The sequence below is a fragment of the Haliotis cracherodii genome, unplaced genomic scaffold (genome assembly GCF_022045235.1).
Source record: "Haliotis cracherodii isolate W230 unplaced genomic scaffold, xgHalCrac1.p SCAF_6, whole genome shotgun sequence".
Lineage (NCBI taxonomy): Eukaryota > Metazoa > Mollusca > Gastropoda > Lepetellida > Haliotidae > Haliotis > Haliotis cracherodii.
In genome coordinates this window covers 5,032,755-5,056,804 of record NW_027266319.1, presented here as the reverse complement: position 1 = coordinate 5,056,804, position 24,050 = coordinate 5,032,755, and the positions used below count along the sequence as shown (strand labels likewise).

The 24,050-nt window shown below is 40.4% G+C and overlaps 1 protein-coding gene across 2 annotated transcripts in view; it reads left to right on the top strand.

Moving 5' to 3' along the window:
• Nucleotides 1-1,030: 1,030 nt before the first annotated feature.
• LOC139445046 (uncharacterized) overlaps nucleotides 1,031-24,050 on the top strand; it is a 218,368-nt gene continuing 195,348 nt past the window's right edge. Inside the window, exon 1 of one of the 2 annotated variants that reach the window (XM_071226112.1) lies at nucleotides 1,031-1,084. Coding sequence is in view for 1 of the 2 variants with exons in the window: in XM_071226110.1 (XP_071082211.1) it covers nucleotides 8,984-9,179 (196 nt within the window). In the remaining variant the exon portion in view is untranslated. Of the gene's footprint in view, nucleotides 1,085-8,909; nucleotides 9,180-24,050 lie in introns of those variants that run through there. The other variant, XM_071226110.1, reaches the window with a different exon arrangement.

The following is a 24,050-nucleotide window of genomic DNA, read 5'->3' as shown; positions in this document are numbered from 1 at the left end:
GCTCACTCACTCACTCACTCACTCACTCACTCACTCACTCACTCACTCACTCACTCACTCAGATCTTTGTTTAGCGGTAGCAAGAACTAAGATCTGATTTCTAATTAGATTGGTGAAGATTCGGGCTAGAATTAGTCTTCAGCATCCCATATTTGTAACATCACTGATAGTATTAGGTGGTCAGGCTCGCTGACTTGGTTGATGCATGTCATCGTGTCCCAATTACGTAGATCGATGTTCATCATGTCAGTCACTAGATTGTCCGGTCCAGACTCAATTATTTACAGATCGCCGTCATACAGCTGGAATATTGCTGAGAGCAGCGTTAAACAACAAACAAACAAACAAGCATATGTACACAATAACGTACCACGTACGTGCACTGTGCAGTATTTGTTTGTTGTGATTAAAGTTGACACGTATAAATTTAAAGTCATACCACGACTTACTTTAGAATTCAGCACCACATATTTCACAAACATGCCGCACCCTATCAAATAATTTGCAAAATTTTGTTGCAAGACTATATAGCTGAAAAATCGCTGAATGCGGCGTCAAACAACCATCAAAACTCTCCTGCACACTATTTTACTCATTATTGTTTGCTCTTTCACCAAAACATTTTGTTTTGTTTACATACATAATGTGCCACAACAACAACGCAAAATACTTTGTAGGAACATTAAATATTCTGCTTGGCACAATGAACATCGCCATGTTGGCCCACCCTATTTATTTCAGTAGATAACTCGATAAGATTGTGTCTCCCGGCATTCATGTAATTCTATACTTATCACCGTCGTAGGTATTGTTGCATAATTACGCGGCTTGGCGTTAAGCTTGAATGACTCATACAGAAAACCGAGTTTCACATGTTATCATGAACTATGACAATAGCACAATGACATTTCAAACGCTGAAACCACGACATGGATCAGATGTTTCCACCCGGCACATCAACCACCCAGCCCACGAAACACTTCTCTGTCATGGCGGACCCTGTAATCACCACATGAACTCACTTAACATCATCTGTCAACACCCAGACGCCATGGCTGTCATTGAGGTAGGAACACGCTAATACGTGAGTTACATTTTTGAAATATTTCAATAACGCTGAATTCCGATGTCTAATAACTTGTTATCCGGGTATCTCAGCTTAAAATATTACGGGCGTGTCAGTACAATGTATTGCCGGACAAACATATACTTCTCAAAAGAAGTTAATTCTTTCATAGTCTTTCATCTGTCATGCTCTTAAATAATCTAGCGGTCCTTATCTTCTTTTGAGTAGTATACATGTAATAATCGCCTGCATGCGTGTTAAGTTGCAATATGTTTGCTTAACAAGATCATACCGATTGATAACCTTACCATTTGAATTCAGACTTCATTGTCTTCGGGATCTGGGTATACTTTTTAGGACAATGGCATTTAATGGCCACGGTAAATTCCTTACCGGCTCCATGACCTTAAAATACATCTCTTATCTCGAAGTGTGGATAGCTCGGCGTAATTTAGATAGTTATCCTCTCTGAGATTGTATTGTTTGTAATGTTTATTCCAAACTCTCTAGTTTCGGTTTAGTTAGTCGTATGATGGGTCCCGGGAAATATGACCTCTAGTGTTACAGTTCCACGACTGTGTCAAAGAGTAATGAATATATTCCTGTAGTGTTTTATACGGAATCATTTGCAATGCGTCAACATGTTTTTCTTTCATTTTCCTCAAGGGGATTCGTACATATTCATAATCATGTGTTTGTGACGATGCAGTTTCGTATTCCTTATTGATATGACCTTGAGGGTACAGACCATTTGTGATGTCGTAAAAAACCTCACGTTCAGGGTTGTAGGAAGTCTAGTGGTTATTGCGAAGACTTTGGTTCGATTCTGGAATGTGATGGTTGGATTGTGTGAATGGATGCCGGGTTAGAATAGGTCCCAAGCAGGCTAAGATATGTCTAAATGGACCGAGTGATCAGTCTTGGTGATTTGGTTGATCGCTCACATTTTAGAAATTCTGCATTCTATCAATCACTGGATGGGTTGTTTCACACTCGATTACTTACAGGCCGCCGTCGTACAGCTGGAATATTGTTGCGTGTGGATTTACATCAAACAAAACTTTGTTTCATTAGCCGGTATACTGTAATATATCTCACTTTGACGTTATATCCCAGTCACACATTATATGTTAAATGACGAATATTTATAACCTGTTTGGTTAAGAACATGCACACCTGTAGGGCTTCCAAGGTAGAATAGGTCACCATAACCCACATTGTTGAAAGTGTCGGCCACTGAGGATCGGATGGTTACAATGTGTGATTTGGCAGACCGTGTATCATTTTGTCTACACCACGTGTATCGTTGCTCATACTGTCAACCACTGGTTTGCCTGCTCAGATTCGGTCATGGCAAGTAGACAAGAAACAAGCCTAGAATTGCTCTTTTGTTACGCCTAAACAGGTCCAGCAAGCCGACTTCAAACTTCCCCATCCCGAAACGTCTCGACCGATCGAGCCTGCAATGTTTGTAAACTACCAGGGGAGGTAACTCTAAATTCCACTACCTGCCACCGAAGCTGTTCAAATCTGATCACGACATCAATAGATATTTTTTTACCATCAGTTCAATCATTGGCTGCCACTGATAATTACTACAAATATTTTACATTTTATTGTTAATATTGATACTAAAACTACTTACATACAACAATGTATGTAGGTGGAATGTAGATATAAACCAAAACAAATTCCTGATGAGGCAACCGTCCCGGGATGTTCAGTGGCTGTCTCTTCCCGATTTTATTTCTAGTTGAAGCCGACTACAAATTACATTCATTGCTCCGTTCGGTCAGAATAGACCGGAAATCAATTGCATAAATGTTCGAATCGAATTTACCAAGAATTATGCGAGCCTCCTTCACATAAAAACTGCCAAACTGAAAAGAAGTGTGGTTAGAAGATTATGCCCTTAGTGCAGACCCCGTCTTGCAATGGTGCGTCACGCTGTCTCGAGTAATGATGTAATTAATGTCCCGGAGAGAGTGCAGATCGGGTTTGGGGGCGTACACTGCCGTGGGAGGAACTATTGTCTGAATGCTTTTTTGTTTGTTTATTAAAACAACACTGAGTGATGTTCCTGCTATATGACGGCAGATGTAAATGACGTGTCTGGCCAGACAAACCAGTGATTGATATTATGAGCAACGATCCACTCGTCGGGGTTGGATGACACGTTATCAACAATTAAGTCGCCTCTGCAACCAGCGTCGGTTGCTGGGGAGCTATTCCAACCCGGGTATTCTCAGGTACTGTCTTAATGGATTTAAGGATGCGGAATGTAACCACTGGTCCGGGGTTCGAATCCCAGATTTGATCCGTGGCTTATCGTCACCATTCTCGTGTTCGTGGATTTCATCAAAGTGGTTATTGGCTTCGACAGGCTATTGCACAATCAAACTTGGTTGTAAACTTTGTTTTGCCCGGCAGATTATATGAAGGAACAACGGAACAAACACATGCAAAGGCAAGTCAACTGTTCACCAGATCAAAACACGGGAACACATGGTACAAGTCTAAATAGGAAATTGCATCGGACATATCTTTTGTCACTGATACATAAACCTTGGAAATGTCCTCCACGTGGCAACCATAAAACGTTTTGATAGCTCTACTAAGACCTTGAATGGTGTAACCTTGATCAACTTCATGATCTTGATGCAAACTCGCCTCTTTACTCTTGGCCCTGTAGAGAGCAGTTATTTTATAATTGCAGCTTGACTGAAGTATTTTTGGAACCTTAATATTTTTTATAACGAATGGATTGCCATAACTGTTGAAAGAGTGCGAAGGATTTAGTCACTCATAATGGAGAAGCGATATTTTAGCTAGTTCGAAAGGTAATCACTATTAATTGTTTAACAACTTCCTTCTCTCACCAAATAAATTAAACGTGCCCAAAAGCAATTTCTTACCCTATTTTAAAGAGACCTAACTATATAACTACTAATCATTTTCTTCTTGTTGAAACAAGCCGTTGGCATGGGATCCCCAGGTAACAAAGACACGGTGTAAATCACCAGCTATTGCCGACGAATTCCATTAAAATTTTCGATGATAGGCATTCATAGAAGACAGAAATCTGTACATGTCTAAAAGGTATTTACATTGGCAAAATAGGCTCTCTTTGCAGCGCCTATTTTGTACATCCAATTTGAATGAAATGAAATCTTTATCCATATTTATATCAATCATATTTTCAAAAATATGATCTAAGATATAACCCTCTCGTCAATATTAAATGTCAAATATATAATACATTGCGCTTGTACCTCTTGGGGTGGTTCATGGAGAAATAAAAAAGTTCAATAAGTTCTGAAAGTTAAGAATGGCCATACCTAATGGAAGACTGGAGCAGTGGGCAATGCATTATATTAGAAGTAAATAATGTCTCTCATTATTTGAATACATTGAAACAAAATGCAACGACAAAATCATTTTAAAACCTTTTTCCCAACTATTAATAAAACAGATCTCGGTTGAAATGCATTTGGAACACTGTATCTTTTTAATTCATATCGAAAATAGTGTAACCTAATAGATGCTCACGTTATCGTCCTTTAGTTTATCCATTCCGAATCCGAATAAGAAGGCTGATCCGGAGTAGAATAGGTCTTCATCAACCCATGCTTGTCGTAAGAGGCGATTTTGCTTGTCATAAGAGGCGACTAACGCGATCGGGTGGTCAGGCTCCCTGACATGGTTGATACATGTCATCGTATCCCATTTGCGTGGATCGATGCTCATGATGTCAATCACTGGATTGTTTGGTCCAGACTCGATTATTTACAGAACGCTGTCATATAGCTGGAATATTGCTCAGTGCGGCCTTAAACATCAAACCAACCTCATATTACCTGTAAAACCAAATGTAAAATTTGGTTCGTTTTTAACATCGATCTGACTCAGGCGACGCCACGCTGTAGACGTGTTTGTTATGATGATGATGTGACGATTTCCAATCTTAGCTGAATAGTTAAAGCACAGAGAACATCTATTGTTAACCAGTTAATGGTTAGTAAATTGTGTATACGCTCCGGTCGGTCTTCTCAACGCTTAAACGATTAATCGTCCTACTTTGTGTGTAATTTGTTCAATGTACACAGGTGTACACACACCCCTCCGTGAGATATATATTATTAAATGATGAGTCAATCAATGGATATCCGAGTTATCTGCTTACAAAGCGTATCGTCGTTTCTAGTCTGTTTTATGCTATATACAGCAATTGCCTTCAAAAGACTGAATCCATGTTTTGTGTATTTGTTTGTTTAACGCCACACCCAGCAATATTCCAGCTATATGACGGTGGCCTGTAGATAATCAAGTCTAGGTCAGACAAACCAGTGATTGATAATATGAGCAACGCCGGCAGGTTACGATGACACGAAATCAACCGAGTCTGACCCATTAAGTCGCCTAGTGCGACAGGCTTGGGTTGTTTGGGACCTATTCTAACTCGGAACACAACAATGGAGGAAGTGTTCGTGTCACGCTGGCGTTAAGGATGCCCTGTGTGAGGAGATTACTCATAAATTTGTCACAATAGGATATGAGGGAGGCAGGTCAAGAGATGCGGGGATGGGATAACGCCGACCTATCACCAGTGGGTTTTAGGAGTTAGTGACACTCGCTACCCACGGACCGTGATCTCATGTGTGCTTGTATCATATCGCACAAGGTCATAACACAGAGTACAGGCATCGCTGTTCGCTTGTTAGAACAGTAAAAACGAGCATTTCTGCTGGTGACAGTATTCTCGGTATCTTACAGATAATAACAAAAACATCAGCAACATCAAAATAAGTTATGCAAACATTATTATCTTCGTTGTTATTTTTATAGTGGTGACGGGTGATGATGATGAGGAGGATGAGGAGGATGAGGATGAGGATGAGGATGATAATAATGAATCAGTAATGAGTGAATGAGTTTAAACACCGCTTTTATCAAGTTACCAACAATATCACGACGTACCCATGTGTAGAATCGAACCTGACGCGTGAACGCTATCCCCACTCGGCAACCCACCCCTAATATAATGATAGTGATCATAATGATAAAAATACTAAATAAATAATAAATGGATGATAGCAATCAAGATGATTATGCTAGTGTTGATATGGTTATGATGATGATGACGATGGTGATGATGGTGGTGATGATGATGATGGTGATGATGATGATGATATTGATGATGATGACGATGATAATGGTGGTGATGGTGACGGTGGTGATGATGACGATGGTGACGGTGGTGATGATGATGATGGTGGTGATGATGATGGTGATGATGATATTGATGATGATGACGATGATGATGGTGATGGTGACGATGGTGATGATGACGATGGTGACGGTGCTGCTGCTGATGATGATGGTGATGATGATGACGACGATGGTGACGATGATGATGATGATGATGATGATGATGATGTTCGAATTTGCTGACAACACAGATCGTGATGTTTTCTATAATAACATTGATTAAAACACTCCTGTGAATACTTTTTCGCCAGAAACCTAAACGTGTTCGTGCAGTGGCTTACTACGAACCCAAATACTAGGGAGAGATACATGTATGTATGCACACATCAGTACATGCAACTCATCATAGTCAAGATCTCATTTCACGCTCCGCTCTGTCGCTCTACGGGAGAGATGCAACACGAGAGGTACAGAACGCATTCACACAAGGGTTTATTCAAACCAACACGTAGCGTTTTCAGACATGCTCAATCCAGAGCTAAAGCTCACGCCTGTCAGTCGGGTAAAGAACCGCTCTCATTTACTTGTCAATCTGGTATAAATCGGTCTACAGCAAATCTATTTCCCGTCAATCCCACCACCTGGGTCATTTCATAACTAATGGATTTACTGTTACAAACAGGAGTGCATGTACTCACCTTCTCAGACTTAAGTAAAAAAAAACCAAATTGACATTTTTCATATTTAATAATACCATGATCCGGCCCTGGAGACAATACGTATAGACCCATATGTGTTATTACAAAATCACACCATTGCCCTAAACCTATTTCACAACATGACAGGTCTAAATGGAAGAAATATGTGCGATTAATTGCTGCCAACGGACAGTTAGGTCATGGACTTTTCTGGTCAATCGGTCGACCTGATCAGCAGTTTTCACCTACGGGCAACCTCCAAAACTTGTGAGGTCTCAGTCTTGTGATGAAAGCCAGTGTCATATCAGATTCGACAACTTGTAATACAATTATGTGATGGGAGTTATCATGTGCACTGCCGTGCCGCTTGATGTGCGTCAGAAGTAGAAACGCTCCCGGCTGGATTTTGTACCCCCGCGGCAAGTGAGAACGCTCTGGTTAGTGGAGCGGGCACGTTCAGTAGCCAGCCAATTGGATTTCCGGACACAGGGAGCCCCCCGCTCCGTGTTTACATTGTGTTACTTATACATAACTAGTATCAACAACACGCAGGACAGGCTTGTAAGTTCCGCCAAGCCGTGAGAGACTGTCAGTCAGGTGTTTGATCGTATCCGTTCTCTGGATAATACCTACGGCGAAGATTGAAACATTACATAACAATGTGAAGACGATGGTGGTTCTGTGCTAAGGATAAAGAGGAGGATAACAGCTTTTTATTTAGGATAACAGTTTCTAACTGTGAAGAAGACGACTGATGTCGTTTGGTGGATGAGGGTGTGATAGCCATCATTACAGAGTGTGTATGTACAGTGATTGGTGTTAGGCTATATTGTGGATTGTTGTGATGGACACTGTTAACATAACAGTTAACTGTTAAACCAAGGATAACAGTGATAGAGTAGGATGAGAAGGATAACGGATAACACAGATCAAATTCTATATTGATTACATGTTACAGGATATATATATTGTAAGTGAGAAAGGAATATACTCTGTGAATGATAACAATGTGTTACTGGTACATTTAAAGGATGATAACATCGATATACTACGCACATTGTGAAGGATAGCATGGATATTCCGTGTACATTCTGAATGTGCTGATTTAACGAGTATATTGGAAGAGATAACAGCTTTTTGATGAATCATCTGAAAACAATTATGATATACCGATTACATAGCAAGGATACAAGAGTGGTATACTGAGTTTACAACAAGGATATGACAGCGATATACGGATGCCACAGCAAGGATATGACAGTGATATACTGAGTGCACAACAAGGATATAAATGGTATACTGAGTGCACAACAAGGATATAACTGATATACTGAGTGCACAACAAGGATATAACTGATATACTGAGTGCACAACAAGGATATAACTGATATACTGAGTGCACAACAAGGATATAACTGATATACTGAGTGCACAACAAGGATATAACTGATATACTGAGTGCACAACAAGGATATAACTGATATACTGAGTGCACAACAAGGATATAACTGATATACTGAGTGCACAACAAGGATATAACTGATATACTGAGTGCACAACAAGGATATAACTGATATACTGAGTGCACAACAAGGATATAACTGATATACTGAGTGCAAAACAAGGATATAACTGATATATTGAGTGCACAACAAGGATATAACTGATATACTGAGTGCACAACAAGGATATAACTGATATACTGAGTGCACAACAAGGATATAACTGATATACTGAGTGCACAACAAGGATATAACTGATATACTGAGTGCACAACAAGGATATAACTGATATACTGAGTGCACAACAAGGATATAACTGATATACTGAGTGCACAACAAGGATATAACTGATATACTGAGTGCAAAACAAGGATATAACTGATATATTGAGTGCACAACAAGGATATAACTGATATACTGAGTGCACAACAAGGATATAACTGATATACTGAGTGCACAACAAGGATATAACTGATATACTGAGTGCACAACAAGGATAAACAGTTATAATGGAGAAACAGGTGAAGAGCTACTCTCAGATCTATGCCGGAAACTGGCACCATGGTCCTCATGTGGTCTCCCGGAGGCACCGCGCCCCACCCCTGGTGAACCTCTCCCCCAGACTGAGGTCCCTCCAGAGCGTGGAGACAGTGGGGTATCCCCTATACGTCATATGGGACGAGAGTCCCGTCTCCTCTGATCAAGGTAGGCTTACAGCATACAAGGGATAGAGAGTGTTACCTACTTATATGATAGTGATATTGTCATCGTATTTTGTATAACATTTTATCAATGCAAACATCTTTTGTTTCTACTGACACATTTCTTAGTTGTGTCAGTGACATGTTAATTTAGAGGGGCACGGCGCCCAATTCTCGTCATGACCCTTGGTTTGTCAGAACCATACCCGTGCTCGTGGATTTCACCGAAGTGTAATTTAAACGTCTAGGATCACTTCGGGCTTTGTCATTAAGCTGACACCTCGTGTTATAACTGGATGACTCTTTAAAGCGGCTTTAAACCAAACTCGCTTACTCATTTATTTCATAGATTCATGTTATCAGACATTATTGAATAACAATATATTACTGCATGTACAGCGTTTTACCTTGCCGAATCAGGAATGTGGCAAAAAATTAATTGTGGGTGAAAAGATTTTTTTATCTTTCATCTGCGCCTCATGATACAAATTGTTTCACCACCTGATTGTGACAAGCGGTACATGCTCAACGCCCCGAAATTACTCCTCAAATACTATTCACAGCTTCGCCGGTATTCCGCACAGCCCTGTTACCATGTTACCATGTAAACAATACAAAACTATCATTCCGGTCATATTTTACAAAAATACTGAACTTGATTTTTTTTCATCCTACCAATACTATTTTATAGGATAAACAAAATTAAGTTTCAAGAATATTATTTTTAATCCGATCATTACAACTAATGTAAAAAGAAAAGCGTAATTAGTTATATTCAACGGGGGCATCTGTGAAACAGTTTTTTTATGTACATAATTCTGTCACCAATGTTCCTACTTCCTTCAGTTAATGCCATCATTAGTAAATCACACAGAGTTGACTTTTTTAGCGGCACCCTTTTTTTATAACTGTCTGTACTAACTGACTCCGCGTGCTAGTCATGGCGTGTCGCCGTCAAGCGGTGTGTGTGATGACTTTCGACGACAGCCACGTTGTTTTTTGTGTCTGGTACCATCATTACCTGTTATAATTTACGACGAAAGGTGTTTTATGTTCTTGTTTTGATGATATCGGAGGTGGTTTTGTCTCTGTACATGTTTTAAGCATTACAAACACTACCAGCCATTAACAGCATTGCTGTATATCGTATGTATACCTATTTGATTTGTTGGTTGTTGTTTAACGCCGCACTCTTTAATATTCCCGCTACATGATGGTGGTCTGTAATTTATTGAGACTGGACCAAACAATCCAGTGATTAATGTCATTAGCATCGATCCGCGCAATTGGGAGACGATGACATGCATCAACCAAATTGCAAGTCAGCGGGCCTGACCACCCGATCCCGTTAGTTGTCTCTTACGTACCTGTTTAGACACAAACATATCTATGTTGTACATTCACTGACAACTGATGATGATGATGATGATGATAAAGATGATGATGATACTAATGTATATTATATGGATTTATAGACTGAATAATGGTCAAATATACCCTCCTGACAGCACAGTTGTTTTTCCCACCTGAGATAGAAATAAAAAAGACCAGCGAAACCGCCGCATCAGTTTCATATTCAGATATATGCGTCAAATATAAGTGACAAAATACTATCCCGCCCGTGAAGAAACACATGCTTGCCGAAAAAGGCGACTGTGCTTGTCGTAAGAAGTCAACGGGATGGTGGTCAGGCTTGCTGAATTGGTTAATGCATGGTGTCGTGCCCATATTGCGTGGATCGAGGCTCGTGATGTCAATCACTGGATTGTCTGGTTCAGATTCGATTGTTTACAGAACGCCGTCATATAGCTGGAATATTGCAAAGTGCGGCGCTAAACAGCAAACAAACAAATAAGAAAAAGAGTATCCTCAAGATGACAAAGAGATGACTTCAACTTTCCCTTCATGTCGGGCAATATTTCAGCAGCTCCAGCTTTAAACTGGCTTCCACATTCCACAACGTTTTAGGTACTATCGTGTCATTGATTGGTCAAAAGTTGTTTTATCAGGGTTTCATTATTCAAGACATAAGAAAGGCTTTCAAAGGGTTTGAAGGAAGTCACAGTTTCCATATGTGAAGCGTCGGTGATCAAGATGATGTCCTTTGCAATTATGTATTTTGAATTCAGGTGAACATTTGACTTGCCCTTGCGTGTGTTTGTGACGGGTTCCATCGGTGGGCAGGATAAGCTCACCTTTTAACACCTGGTATAATCACTATTAAAGTGATTCACATACACACAGTTATCATATAGTCGGAATCGTACATTGGACTTAAAAGTAATCGTGATAAAGAAAGGATTTTGTTGCTTTATTTCTATTTTGATTCAAAACAGCTAATAATCTACGAAAGCTTATTGGGCCATTCTTCAAGTAAATCTTTCAAGAAATAGTTTTGCGTTGTGCTTTTCACTGAATTTTGTCTAAAACGGTTACATCGGTTTCTTTTGCCTTTGAGTATATTAAATAATATATAGAAATATTACCAGATAAACGTTTAGAAGTCGCACGTGGGTGTATGATCGCGTCCTTTCTTTATGTTATTGCCTCGTAGGCTTATTTAGTTCCTAATCCCTAATCCTTGTCCACTAATCCTTCAAACGTATTTGCATGTATGACTATAGTGTACCTGGTCACCTGTGTCATAATATCGACAGCTTTACCGTATGTCTTCGAAGCATAACGAATATTATGGTCACGGTTGCTATTCATATGCTGATAACCTGTTATCTCACATGTATGAGACACGCATGCACCCAATGACCTCTGAACTGTGACTCAGATACAACTGTAGCCTCTGCATGAATTAATTCATGCGTAGTAATTGCAGTAGAAACATAACAGCAACAATTGTGATTCAGTAGACAGTAGTGTCGGTACATGTGTGTAGAATAGTATCACGATACTCATACAAACCCTTCTGAAGGTGTTGGCGGAGCTAGGATAAACATTTCCTCTACTGAAGTCGTTCTGTGATTGCTTCACTGTAAAGGTACGTGTTATTGTTTTTTTTATATACGTTACGAAACAGGTGTGTGTATTCACAACACGTAAACAACATGTGTATCAGCATGAACTGTTTCTTAGCTTTGTGGTAATTGTAAACAAGAGTGTAGTGTTGAAAAGTTGTTTGTTTGTTCCATTAAGAGATGACAAAATTATGTTTTTGAAATATCGGTCCCATGGCGGTACATCGCTTGTTTCGAACAACGGACAGCTCGGTCTATTTATGTGGTTTCGGTGCGTCGCTTCTTTCGAACAACGGACAGCTCGGTCTATTTATGTGGTTCGGGGGACATGATAACTTTAATTGTACATGGTATTATCTAGCTATCAAGGAAACAGTTTATCGAAACTTTTACAATCAATTATGTCAGCTATTCGCTAATGTGGATGATGTGGAATGAGATGAAGCAAGATGTGGTTTAGTCAATGAGTGAGTTTGGTTTAACGTCGCTTTTAACAGTATTCCAGTTATATCACGGCGTGTCAGCTTAATGTGGGAGGAAAGCCCGAAGTGATGCAGGTCTGAGACGTTTACCACTTCGGTGAAACCCACGAGCACGGGTATGGTGCTGACAAACCTAGAAACATAATCGGGGCAAACCGGGATTCGAACCCACAATCATAGGTTTCTGGCGTGTCCAAGGGACACAACTCTGCACAGAGAATCGCGGCGCCTTAGACGACTGGGCCACTCGTGCCCCCGCAGATCATAGAAGTTCTTCATACTTGTGAGCGCTGGGTATTGTCTATATCATCGGATTACCATTTGGTGACAGCTGTGTGAAACTTACGGACATAAAATTTCAAGATAAGTTGAAATTCCAGGTCAATATCTTGAGATCTCAACTTAGTATCTTTAAATTTCAACTTATTATCTCAAAATTTCAAGATCAGTATCTTGAAAATTCACCTTAGGATGTATCTTAAAATTTCAACGTAGTATCTTGAAATTTAAAAAATATGAACCTAAAAGGCTTCCGGAGAAACTCACTTTCTTGTCGCGAATTCCCATGTTCATAATGGAACAAAATAAACCTGACCTTTGGCCTCCAACTTTTGACGTCGATGTTAGCTCAGCCTGCATTGTTTCATAATGTCGATCTCCAGTGTAACAATCGATTGCGTCGACATGGAAAATTGTCGAATGGTTTCTGTTTTACCCATTTCTGTCGCACGAGACTGGTTTAATTGGTTCAAGAACGGTCCATTACACGAGAATGATATTGGCAGTATTGACAGCGTCTGTTTGACAGGTACCAATAAAAGCAGTCCAATGACGATATATGTGATTAGTTAATACGGCACTTACTTCCAAATTTGTTCCAAATAAGTACCAATTTTGTATTGATTGGCATTGATAGACACCACTGCGTTCACGATGTCGAACTATTGATCACCTGAAATGCACTAAACAACCGCGCTTTTGTTCTGTTTTTGGTGAAAACATATTCTGTAGGATATATACTCAGCGTCATAAATAAAGGATCACCTAGGTATGTCAGTATATATGTGTTTATTCATAATACCGAGAGGCCGTATGACTATTGTACATGTATTATGGTAATGGATGTACATACATTTATTAGGCACTTCTGTGCTTCTGAGCAATATGTGCATTCACAGATGACGCTCAATCCATTCTCAGAAGGTATCGAGAGGCCCGCATATCAATTTAGTTTCATTATTGGAACAATATAGATCACGTTCTATTTTGGAGGATTTGAAATACTAAAGGTATATATGTATCCACATGTATTGCGGCAAGCATGCTACGCAAGCGTGCAGCGCAGTGTTAAAGATATTGGTAATCGTGAACAATATTATCAAAGAACAGGGGTACACAACTCCCCTAGGTAACATTGAGAGGACATTTTAAAAATCTATTTTGAAATCGAACACGAATCTGCAGTGTCACCTCTCCGCCTAGCTGCCTTGACGGAACGCATAGTTCACGATAACCAGAATGACTTGCAAACCTGTTTTCCCAAAATTTCTTTCTTTATGATAAGGAAATGCATATCTGCAGTCGAAAGCTCTGTCCACTATATCAGGTGAAGTGACATGTGGTTTAACGCCGCGTTCAAGATTATTACACTTATATAGTGAAGTGGATGTAGATGTGCATGCAGTCCGGTCTTAGACCTGGTAGTACCACGAGGATACCTCGCTACAGTTTGTATAATTATTCACCATGGATACCACACACTGTACGGACTCCGAGCCGACGCGTCCATGTTTAATCCCCCTAATCCCAAGCGTCAGACGGGGTAACCGTAAGTACCTATTTTTAACGTCTTTTGGTATGAGACGGCCAGGGGATCGAACCACCGACCACCGCTTACCTGGCAGACACTCTATCCACTAGACCACGGAGGCGTAGCCACCGTAAAAGGCGACGATGCTTGTCGTAAGAGGTGACTAACGGCATCGGGTGGTCAGGCTGCTGACTTGGTTGATGCATGTCATCGAATCCCAATTGCGTATATCCATGCTCATGTTATCAATCACTGGTCCAGACTTTTTTACAGACCGCCGTCATATAGCTGGAATATTGCTGAGTGCAGCGGTAAACAAAAAAAACACCATACAAACAAACAAACACTATTTCAGGGTTAAACGTACAGTAGCACGTCAGCTAAGTGTGTTAATCTATCAATCCTGGATTTGGCTGAAAAAGGGTACCGCACTGATGACGTCAATGGGTATTATGTGGGAAACTGTCGATACTATTAACAAGTATATAGGGTTATTGTTGTTCACACGCAATCAACTGACTCGCAATCAACATAGTCACCGAGGCAAAGCATCAAATCGTTACGTCACACCATAGGTTGCTCAGGGGCGGTGGGGTAGCCTTGTGGTTAAAGCGCTCGTCACGCCGAAAACCCGGGTTCGAATTCCCACATGGGTACAATGTGTGAAGCCAATTTCTGGTGCCACCCGCCGCGATATTGCTGAAATATTGCTTAAAGCGGCGCAAAACCATACTCACTCACTCATTGGCTCCTCGGGACCAAATTTGAACCGGAATCCCCACATGGCCAAAGAATCCACCTTTGCTCATGAATCGTAAACTTTAGACATCAGGGCGCCGTTCCACAAAGCGATCTTAGCGCTACAACTATCGTAAGCCAGTGTTAGACCAAACAACTTTTCAACACCTCACTCTTGTTTACAATTACCACAACGCTAAGAAACAGTTCATGCTGATACACATGTTGTTTACGTGTTGTGAATACACACACCTGTTTCGTGACGTATGGGAGTTACTATCACCTCAGCGCTAAGGTGGCTTTGTGGAACGGGTCCCGGTTGTGTTGACACCAAGTAAGATATCCTGCTGTAACCGCCATGTCAAGGTCAAGGTCAAGGTCAAGGTCACTAAACAATTGGGCTCAGAAATTCAAGAATTCTACGACCAAAAGTGCTTCCAGATTTGTTTCTCTCAAGAATTTCCAGGAAGACATCTTACAAGGGATGCATCGGCTAATTGATATGCAGGTCATGCGATGAGCCCAACTCTAAACTCTAAAACAAACCCACATGCAATCTACGAAGTACTTCCTTTGACCCCTTGTTCAGAAACACATTCCCCGCAGTCTATGCTTTGTCATAATTTGTCTAGACCGAGAATCTGTTTTCCTTGTAATCCTCATCAGGCAGTTATAACACGAACGTGATTATAGAGTAATTCCGTTTCCTTGGTGTGCAACAAACGTGATATGACCCAAGGCTGGTAGCAGAGTGATATCATATTCCACAACCACTAGGGAAATCATCATTAATGAAAAGGGTTCGAATAACGACTTGCAAGTACTTGATGGAACCCCAGTGGAATAGGAAGTGGAAACCCTCAAGAATATTTCTTCAGCTCTTTACGTGTTTGTTTTAGGCATCGCTAGAATGGCAGTGCCTTGGAGCAGGCCAGATACAGTTTCCCGCCATTTCCTATGTGGTTGCATCATTATTCTGGCCCAAGATGCATCGATCATCACTCTTCATTAGTTTCACGTAGCGACGGATGTCTAGCCTGTAGCCTTTCTTCATTTCCAAGATGAAGGAAAACGCTGATTTCCAAATTGCACCAACATGTGGATTTCTTTGGCGGAAGGATATTTTCGGTTTGCTCAAACTATATTTCTGCCATGGCTGTCATGTAGTGATTCAGGTTTTCAATCCGTCTCATATTGTTGGGTTAATTGTTTGAAAAGGGGGAGATTGTGAAGGTTTCGTCTTTGATACTGTCTTTGTCGCGTCGTCTATATTAGCATGTACTCCTCCTTCTTCTAGACACTGTATATGGTAGTGCCGTTGGACGACTTCGCTACAAAGTAGGAAGCGCTGTAGATTATACATCGGTCGTCCGCTAAATTCCCCCGACACAACGGAAAGCTTTTACTCCATTTGTATCTTCATATCTGAACTTCCTCACACCGTTGTACTTCACGTGATCCTCCTCACACAGTTGTACTGCACGTGACCTTCCTCACTCAGTTGTACTTCACATGATCTTCCTCACTCAGTCCTACGTCACGTGATCTTCCTCACTCAGGTGTACTGCACGTGATCTTCCTCACTCAGGTGTACTGCACGTGATCTTCCTTACCCAGTTGTACTTCACGCGATCATCGTCACTCAGTTGTACTTCACGTGAACTTCCTCACTCCGTTGTACTTCAAGCGATCTTCCTCACTCAGTTGAACTTCACGCGATCTTCCTCACTCAGTTGTACTTCACGTGATCTTCCTCACTCCGTTGTACTTCAAGCGATCTTCCTCACTCAGTTGTACTTCACGTGATCTTCCTCACTCAGTTGTACTTCATGTGACCTTCCTCAATCAGTTGTACTTCATGTGATCTTCCTCACTCAGTTGTACTCCACGTGATCTTCCTCACTCAGTTGTACTTCACGTTATCTTCCTCACTCAGGTGTACTGCACGTGATCTTCCTCACTCAGTTGTACTTCACGTGATCTTCCTCACTCAGGTGTACTGCACGTGATCTTCCTCACTCAGTTGTACTTCACGTGATCTTCCTCACTCAGGTGTACTGCACGTGATCTTCCTCACTCAGTTGTACTTCACGTGATCTTCCTCACTCAGTTGTACTTCACATGATCTTCCTCACTCAGTTGTACTTCACATGATCTTCCTCACTCAGTCCTACGTCACGTGATCTTCCTCACTCAGTTGTACTTCACGTGATCTTCCTCACTCAGTTGTACTTCACGTGATCCTCCTCACTCAGTTGTACTTCGCGTGATCTTCCTCACCCCGTTGTACTTCACATGATCTTCCTCACTCAGGTGTACTCCGTCAAGGTGTTATGTACAGCTCCAATCTATACAATCAAATTTGGAGAAGTCCTGTTCTATGATCTTTGACAACAGAGGCCACAGGTAACCCTCAAAGCGTGACCTTCAAGAATATGTTTTTGTGGTAGAAGACAGTCTGGATTTGCTGAACAAGTTTTTCTCATTTCTAAGATATACTTGATAATCCATTTAAATCCACATAAAATTCCCGAGGCCTATCCAGCGTTTGTTCCCATCGGGGTCATCGTAAATGTGTGCATGATAATGTCTATATTTGAATGGTTACTTTGCATAACCTGATCAAGTCTTGTAATCTCGGAGCCAAGGTTAACTCTGTTTTGGAAGGTTTCGGAAACCCTACTCGACGCCAGTTGGAATGTTCCCCTTACTATCTCGTGTGTAAAATGTGAGATTAGTATCTAAATTGCTTGTATGACTCCTTTCAACACTTAGGAGCAGAGTGTCACTAACGAGGCGAGTGATCCCCGCTTGACCCTGGTCCGATACCATCTCTCTCCCTGGTGCCCGATGCTTCTCAGATAGGTGATGTAAACAATCTTCTTCATCTCAGAGTTATGCTCGGCTTTGTGTGGTATCCTAGAGGCATCTATGTGTCAGTATATCGCAGGCCTGCTACAATACATTGAAGAAGGTCCATTGTGGCGGTGAGGTAGCCTAGTGTTTAAAGTGTCCACTCGTTACGCTGAAGACCAAAGTTCGATTCCAACATGGGTACAATATTAGAGCTAGAACGAATTTCGTTGCGATACGATAATATCTCGATATGATACATGTTTACCACCAAAGCGAATGAATAATTTTATAGTAGCTCAACCAAAATATTTTGTGCATTTTGCGTCAGTGTAAAACGCTGATGCTTTAGACCCCCCCCCCCAAAAAAAAAAAAAATAATTAAATAAATAAAAAAACAAAACCAAAAAAACACAGAAAAATTAGAAAATAATAATTAAAAAAAATACTACTACTACTACTACTACTACTACTACTACTACTACTACTACTACTTTATAAAATAAAAAAATGAAAAAATAAAAATAAATAAATATTTTAATGTATTTTATATATATTTTGTATCGATCAATGATCTACCGGTCTATTCTTGATCCCGCGACGTGATATTGTTGAAAGTTTGTTTGTTACTTGTTAAACGCCGCCTAAACTTACAGTTATATGACGGCGGTCTGTAAATAATCGAGTCTGGACCATACTATCCAGTGATTGATATCATGAGCATCGATTCACTTAATTGGGATACGATGACATCAACCAAGTCAGCGAGCCTGACCGCCCGATCCCGTTAGTCACCTCTTACGACAAGCAGTCGCCTATATTACTGAAGGATAACGTTGACTTAAACGTCAATGCTATTGTGAGAGCTCGCAAGTGCTTTATCGATTGTAAACGAAGTGAAAACCTACGCTGTTTGTGCCATTGTATCCTGGTGCCGACAGATAATATTCCACAAAGACTATTCATTAACAGCAAACACAAGCATAGTTATGAAATACATAATTCTAGTCTCAACTGGTGCTCTCATTCCAACACAAATTATTGAAATAGGATTTGTTTCTAATAATAACAATCTCTAATAAGTCGAAGGAAGAGGGATTGACTTGAAATAATGTGTAATCAATTATTTATTATTTTGTAACTCATTTTACAATTACTAACACCTTCCAACACGACTAAATATGATTTCCCTTGATGAACCCGAACAATATTAAGCTTGTCTCATATTGAACGTCATGTTCTTCAAATGAAATAGATGAGTTTCATTATATTTAAAACTCAGTTAAACCACTTCCATGTCACGTGATGAACAACTTCAAGACTGGAGTATAGTTTGAAGTTAGGTGGTGTGCTCCTGGTATAAACTTACGCTAAGTCTCCGAAAATATATAATTATGATAGAAACAAACAATTCCATGTAAAAGTTTAATTGAAAAGGAGCCCGAGTGAGATGGGAGAATGAACCTGTGGAAAATCTAGACTTGCTTCATCTTGGGTTATATCATTACAGTAAAGGCTGGGCGGAATAGAAAATAAGATGGTTCGGTGACTATAAGACAGACCTTTCCAGGTAAAACAAAGTCCAACTGCAAGTAGATATGGCTGACAGAGGAATCTTAAGAGCTGTCAATGGGGAACAAACTTTCTCTTTAGTCACAACATCAGTATCATCCTGCAAATGAGCCCTAGGAACCCACCTGTGCTGCATTTATATTGACAAAAGTTAGGCTGAATAACAAACGGTTACAGCAGAGGCTAGTCTGTCTTACAGATCCTGATACAAATATATATCAAATACAGCCCATGCAAGTCTATAATGTTTGGCAAGTCTAGATTACTGCAGTATCTGAAAATGAAGAGAGTCACTGGGCTCCCTTTTATAATATTTTATTAAGATAACTGAACAACTGTTTTTGTCTGTACGATATGTTCATTTCAGAGACCAGATGTTAGTCTAAGCAGAGGCTTGTAACGCTGGTTTCCATTCCCTACTTGGACACAACATGTTTGACCATCGTTGGTGTCTTGGCTCGAACATCGTTCAAAGCGACGTACAATTCTACTCACTGTATTCAATACATCTGTTATATAATACACGGCGAAGTATCTTCCCGGACTGTTTGTTGGGATCGGGAGATTTTGGTTCAGCTCTGTCTTTGAAATAAAACAACGCGTTTTATTTTATTTTTATTTATTTTAGACAAGTGTGTCCAATACAACACCAGGACTAGCGTGGATGTGTTTGTTAAGAACCAGTGAGATTACAGTTACTGTATGTTTAGAAACTAAACATTCTCCCAGCACCCATGGCTACTCATGGTCTGAATGTGCATAAAAAGGCGATAAATTTCAAATCCGTCACGGCACAAATGAAAATATATCTTCACGTAACAGGTTAACGTCACGTAAAGGAACGTGGCTCCAGACAGCCTATATTTCATCAGCATGACAGTCGCGACAGCCAGCAGTGCTAAAACTCGCCATAGAGTAACCGCCGTCCATATTTTACACCAAAATGCCACTTTTATCACCTGTTCATTCAAGCATATCATGCGTGTCTTCCAACGTATGTACGAACGTACATATCAGATCCGGCAGATACGACGCATTAATGAACAGTTTTAGATCCGGGGAAGAATAGGTCTTCAGCAACCCATTCTTGCTGTAAAAAGGCAACTATGCATGTCGTAAGAGGCGATTAACGGGATCGGGTGGTCAGACTATCTGGTTGATGCATGTCATCGTATCCCAATTGCGTGGATCGATGCTTATGATGTCAATCACTGGATTGTCTGGTCCAGATTCGATTATTTACAGACCTTCGTAATAAAGCTGGGATATTGCTGAGTGCGGCGTTAAACAACAAACCAAATAAGAAAACCTCTTTGTTTATTAAACTCCGAAAATGTCAAGTGTGGCCTCTGGATATTGAGCGAAACTCCGTAAAATCAACACTCTCCGCGTGGTTTTTCGCCTACACTTGTTTTGAAGTTTAAGCACAGTTGAAGACACTTGTCAGATCATCGACCGCCTGTTGATCACATGGTGTGTACTTTTATTGCGATTCAACGCCACCTGTTCAGCTCGAGGTCTGAGTGCTGCACGTGTTTTCCATGCAAACTGTCATTTGGTTGTTTCTTCGTGGAAGAAGTTGTGACTACTGTGTCGTCAGAACATAAGTCTGTTGATACTACGACTGCATTGTGCTTCTTCTGCATCTTCTGTCGTCGGATAATGTTTTCGGACACCATACTGTTTTCTTCGACTACTACTGCTACTACTTTCAATACTACTACTACTACTACTACTAGTACTACTTTCACGGTAACTACTACTTTCACGGCAACTACTACTTTCAATGATACTACTACTACTACTACTACTACTACTTCTACTACTATTTCTACTTTCACTACTAGCACCACCTCTACTACTACTACTACTTTCACTACTACTACTACACTACTGCCTAAAAGTTCATTCCCCTAACACGCGTTGAGAACGCGTGTAACACGCATGTGACACGGGTGCTCAACGGGTTGCACACGGGGTGAGCACCCGTTGCACACGGGTGTGCAACGGGTGTGCATCGCGTGTGCAACCCGTTGCACACGCGTGTGCCACGCGTGTAACACGGGACCGGGTTCCAGTTGAAGTTGACAAAATTATCAAATGAATAGTGAGATAAAACAAAACAGTGAGATGTGAAATTTGAGTTAATGATCGGCCATTGAGCTGTGTTCACCAGACCGTAAATACAAGGTCGGCCCGTCTTAATCAGTGTTCGGTTGCTAGACTTTTATGGCATGAACCATTCCACTAGGGTTCCGTCTAGCCATTGTGGCTAGCCGACAGTAGAAAAGTAGTGAATTTAGATGCGAGTTTATTGCTAGGCGAACCCCCGTGTTGACACGATCGTCGCGGGTTGGTAAATGTTCGCCATTAATAAAATGATTGTTTGTGGATTGCGAACATATTCATTTGCCCACACGAGTCATTCCATTTGATTGCAAATATAACGTTTTTCGTTCGCCAAATTTATGCTTTAGACAGTACAATTATGATATAGCCGTCACCACTACTAATGTCTCATTATTTCACGTAGGAATATGTCCCATTTCCCCACACCCCACTTTCTGTTTTGTATTTTGAAAGAATAAATAAAAGAAGGTTTTGTGTGGGACACTTTTATACTAATTATAAGAGTATGTTGTAAATGAATATGAACAGCCATGCTGTCTGACTATTTATAGAATTTGAGATCTTCACAATCACCGGGTGTGACCATGTAGACAGAATCACGTTAGGGTTTGTGATTTTTACATTTGCTCAATGACCATAGTGAGTATTGCTGGGGATACCAAACGTAACAGTTTATTATTAGAGGTTGTGAGTACCTATACCACGTAGATAGGATATATTTAGGATTTTAATCCTTCTTTGAGAGGCATTTAGAAGTTGGAGTACTACGTTAGGATAAGATTTATGGGTGACTTTAATCCTTTCTTTCTCTGTGGGTAATCCTTTCACGTTGATTGGAGGAAGTCACTCAACCACGTCATGACAGGTCGTGAGTTTACTCACTAACTACTGTGAGCGTTTTTGGCATAACATCTTTTCTTGTATAAACATAGAAACGATACTCACTCACTGTTAATCTTCTGCAGTTTGCTGGCAAAGTGGGGATAAACCTCAGTGTCAAAGACGATCAAACTTAGTTCGAATCCTTGTTTATATGTGACGTCTCCCAAATGGGGACATGTTCATAAACTTGGCAAGTAATGATGAATTTTAATATTAATATCATTATCGTTTATGAAATTGTTAATAAAACTTTAATAAAATTGTGCTTCACTCTCACGAAAAATATATTGCCTGTGAGTAAATTTATACGTCACGTTTCATCGGCATTTTTCAGTGATATTGGGACTACATGAAACATGGCTAGTTTTACATTTCTGATACAGGTGCTTGACTGACTGAGTAGTTCATGATCAATTAGATATGTTTAAATCAGTCAAGTTTGCAACAATAGATGAATAAGTTGATACATTTGGACCGCAGTTACCGATTAACAACTTAAGACATAGAGACAGGGAGGAGATATATAACCAAACCTATGGTCCTGTTGAGACAGTTGACAGTTAGAACGTTGGATTAAATGACAGTAACTAATTTGAACATTCCCCAGTAATATCATAAAATACATCATAACTCATAACAGTCCTAGAAACAGCTTCCAGCCATATACTAGTATTGAAGGGACAATCGCTTTTGACAGTTTCAAAATCAACTCACCTTAAGGTGCTTGGCAAGTCAAAACTGACCTCCCTGAATATGTTTTTTAGGTTTGACAGCAACTATACTTGTGGATTTCAGAGATAGACATGATTTGTTAGCTAGATGTTATTACAATAAGCGAAAATGTCTTAAAAGTCCACAGTTTGTTAAATAGTACAAAAAGTGTGTTATAGATCTATCAACGTTTTCTTTTATTGAACATAATATTTGCACTATATTGCTGTTAGCTGTAAATAATCTAGCCTCCCCATGTACGTAACTTACATATATTTATGTATGACCAGAACAGCAAATAAAGTTCTGGTAGATAGGTACCTCGGAGATTTAACGTGCGCTTTCCGACTTAAGCCTATCTCGCACACGGGGAAGCACTTATACTATTAGGGTAAAAAAGCGTAATGATTAAATAAAGAAGTGCATCCCCCCAAAAAATATAAGTTTACAGCCTATTCTAATAAAGTTAATGGGGTTGGGGTTTGGCTGGGTGGGAGTGGGAGATAAAAGAATATTCAATAATATGGAAAAGTTTGGGCCTAGGGGTGGGGTGGGGTGGGTGTGGGGGGGGGCAAGCGTGGGAAGGCACGGCGTCGGTTGGCGATCATGTGTGGCTAGAAGTCTAGCGGCGGTATCCTTCTAGTAGTCTCATGGTCAGCTTCTCATCCTGGGGGTTGGGATTCTGGTAGAGACTCTTGGCAAGGAGGGCGGCGGTATTGGCGACGTAG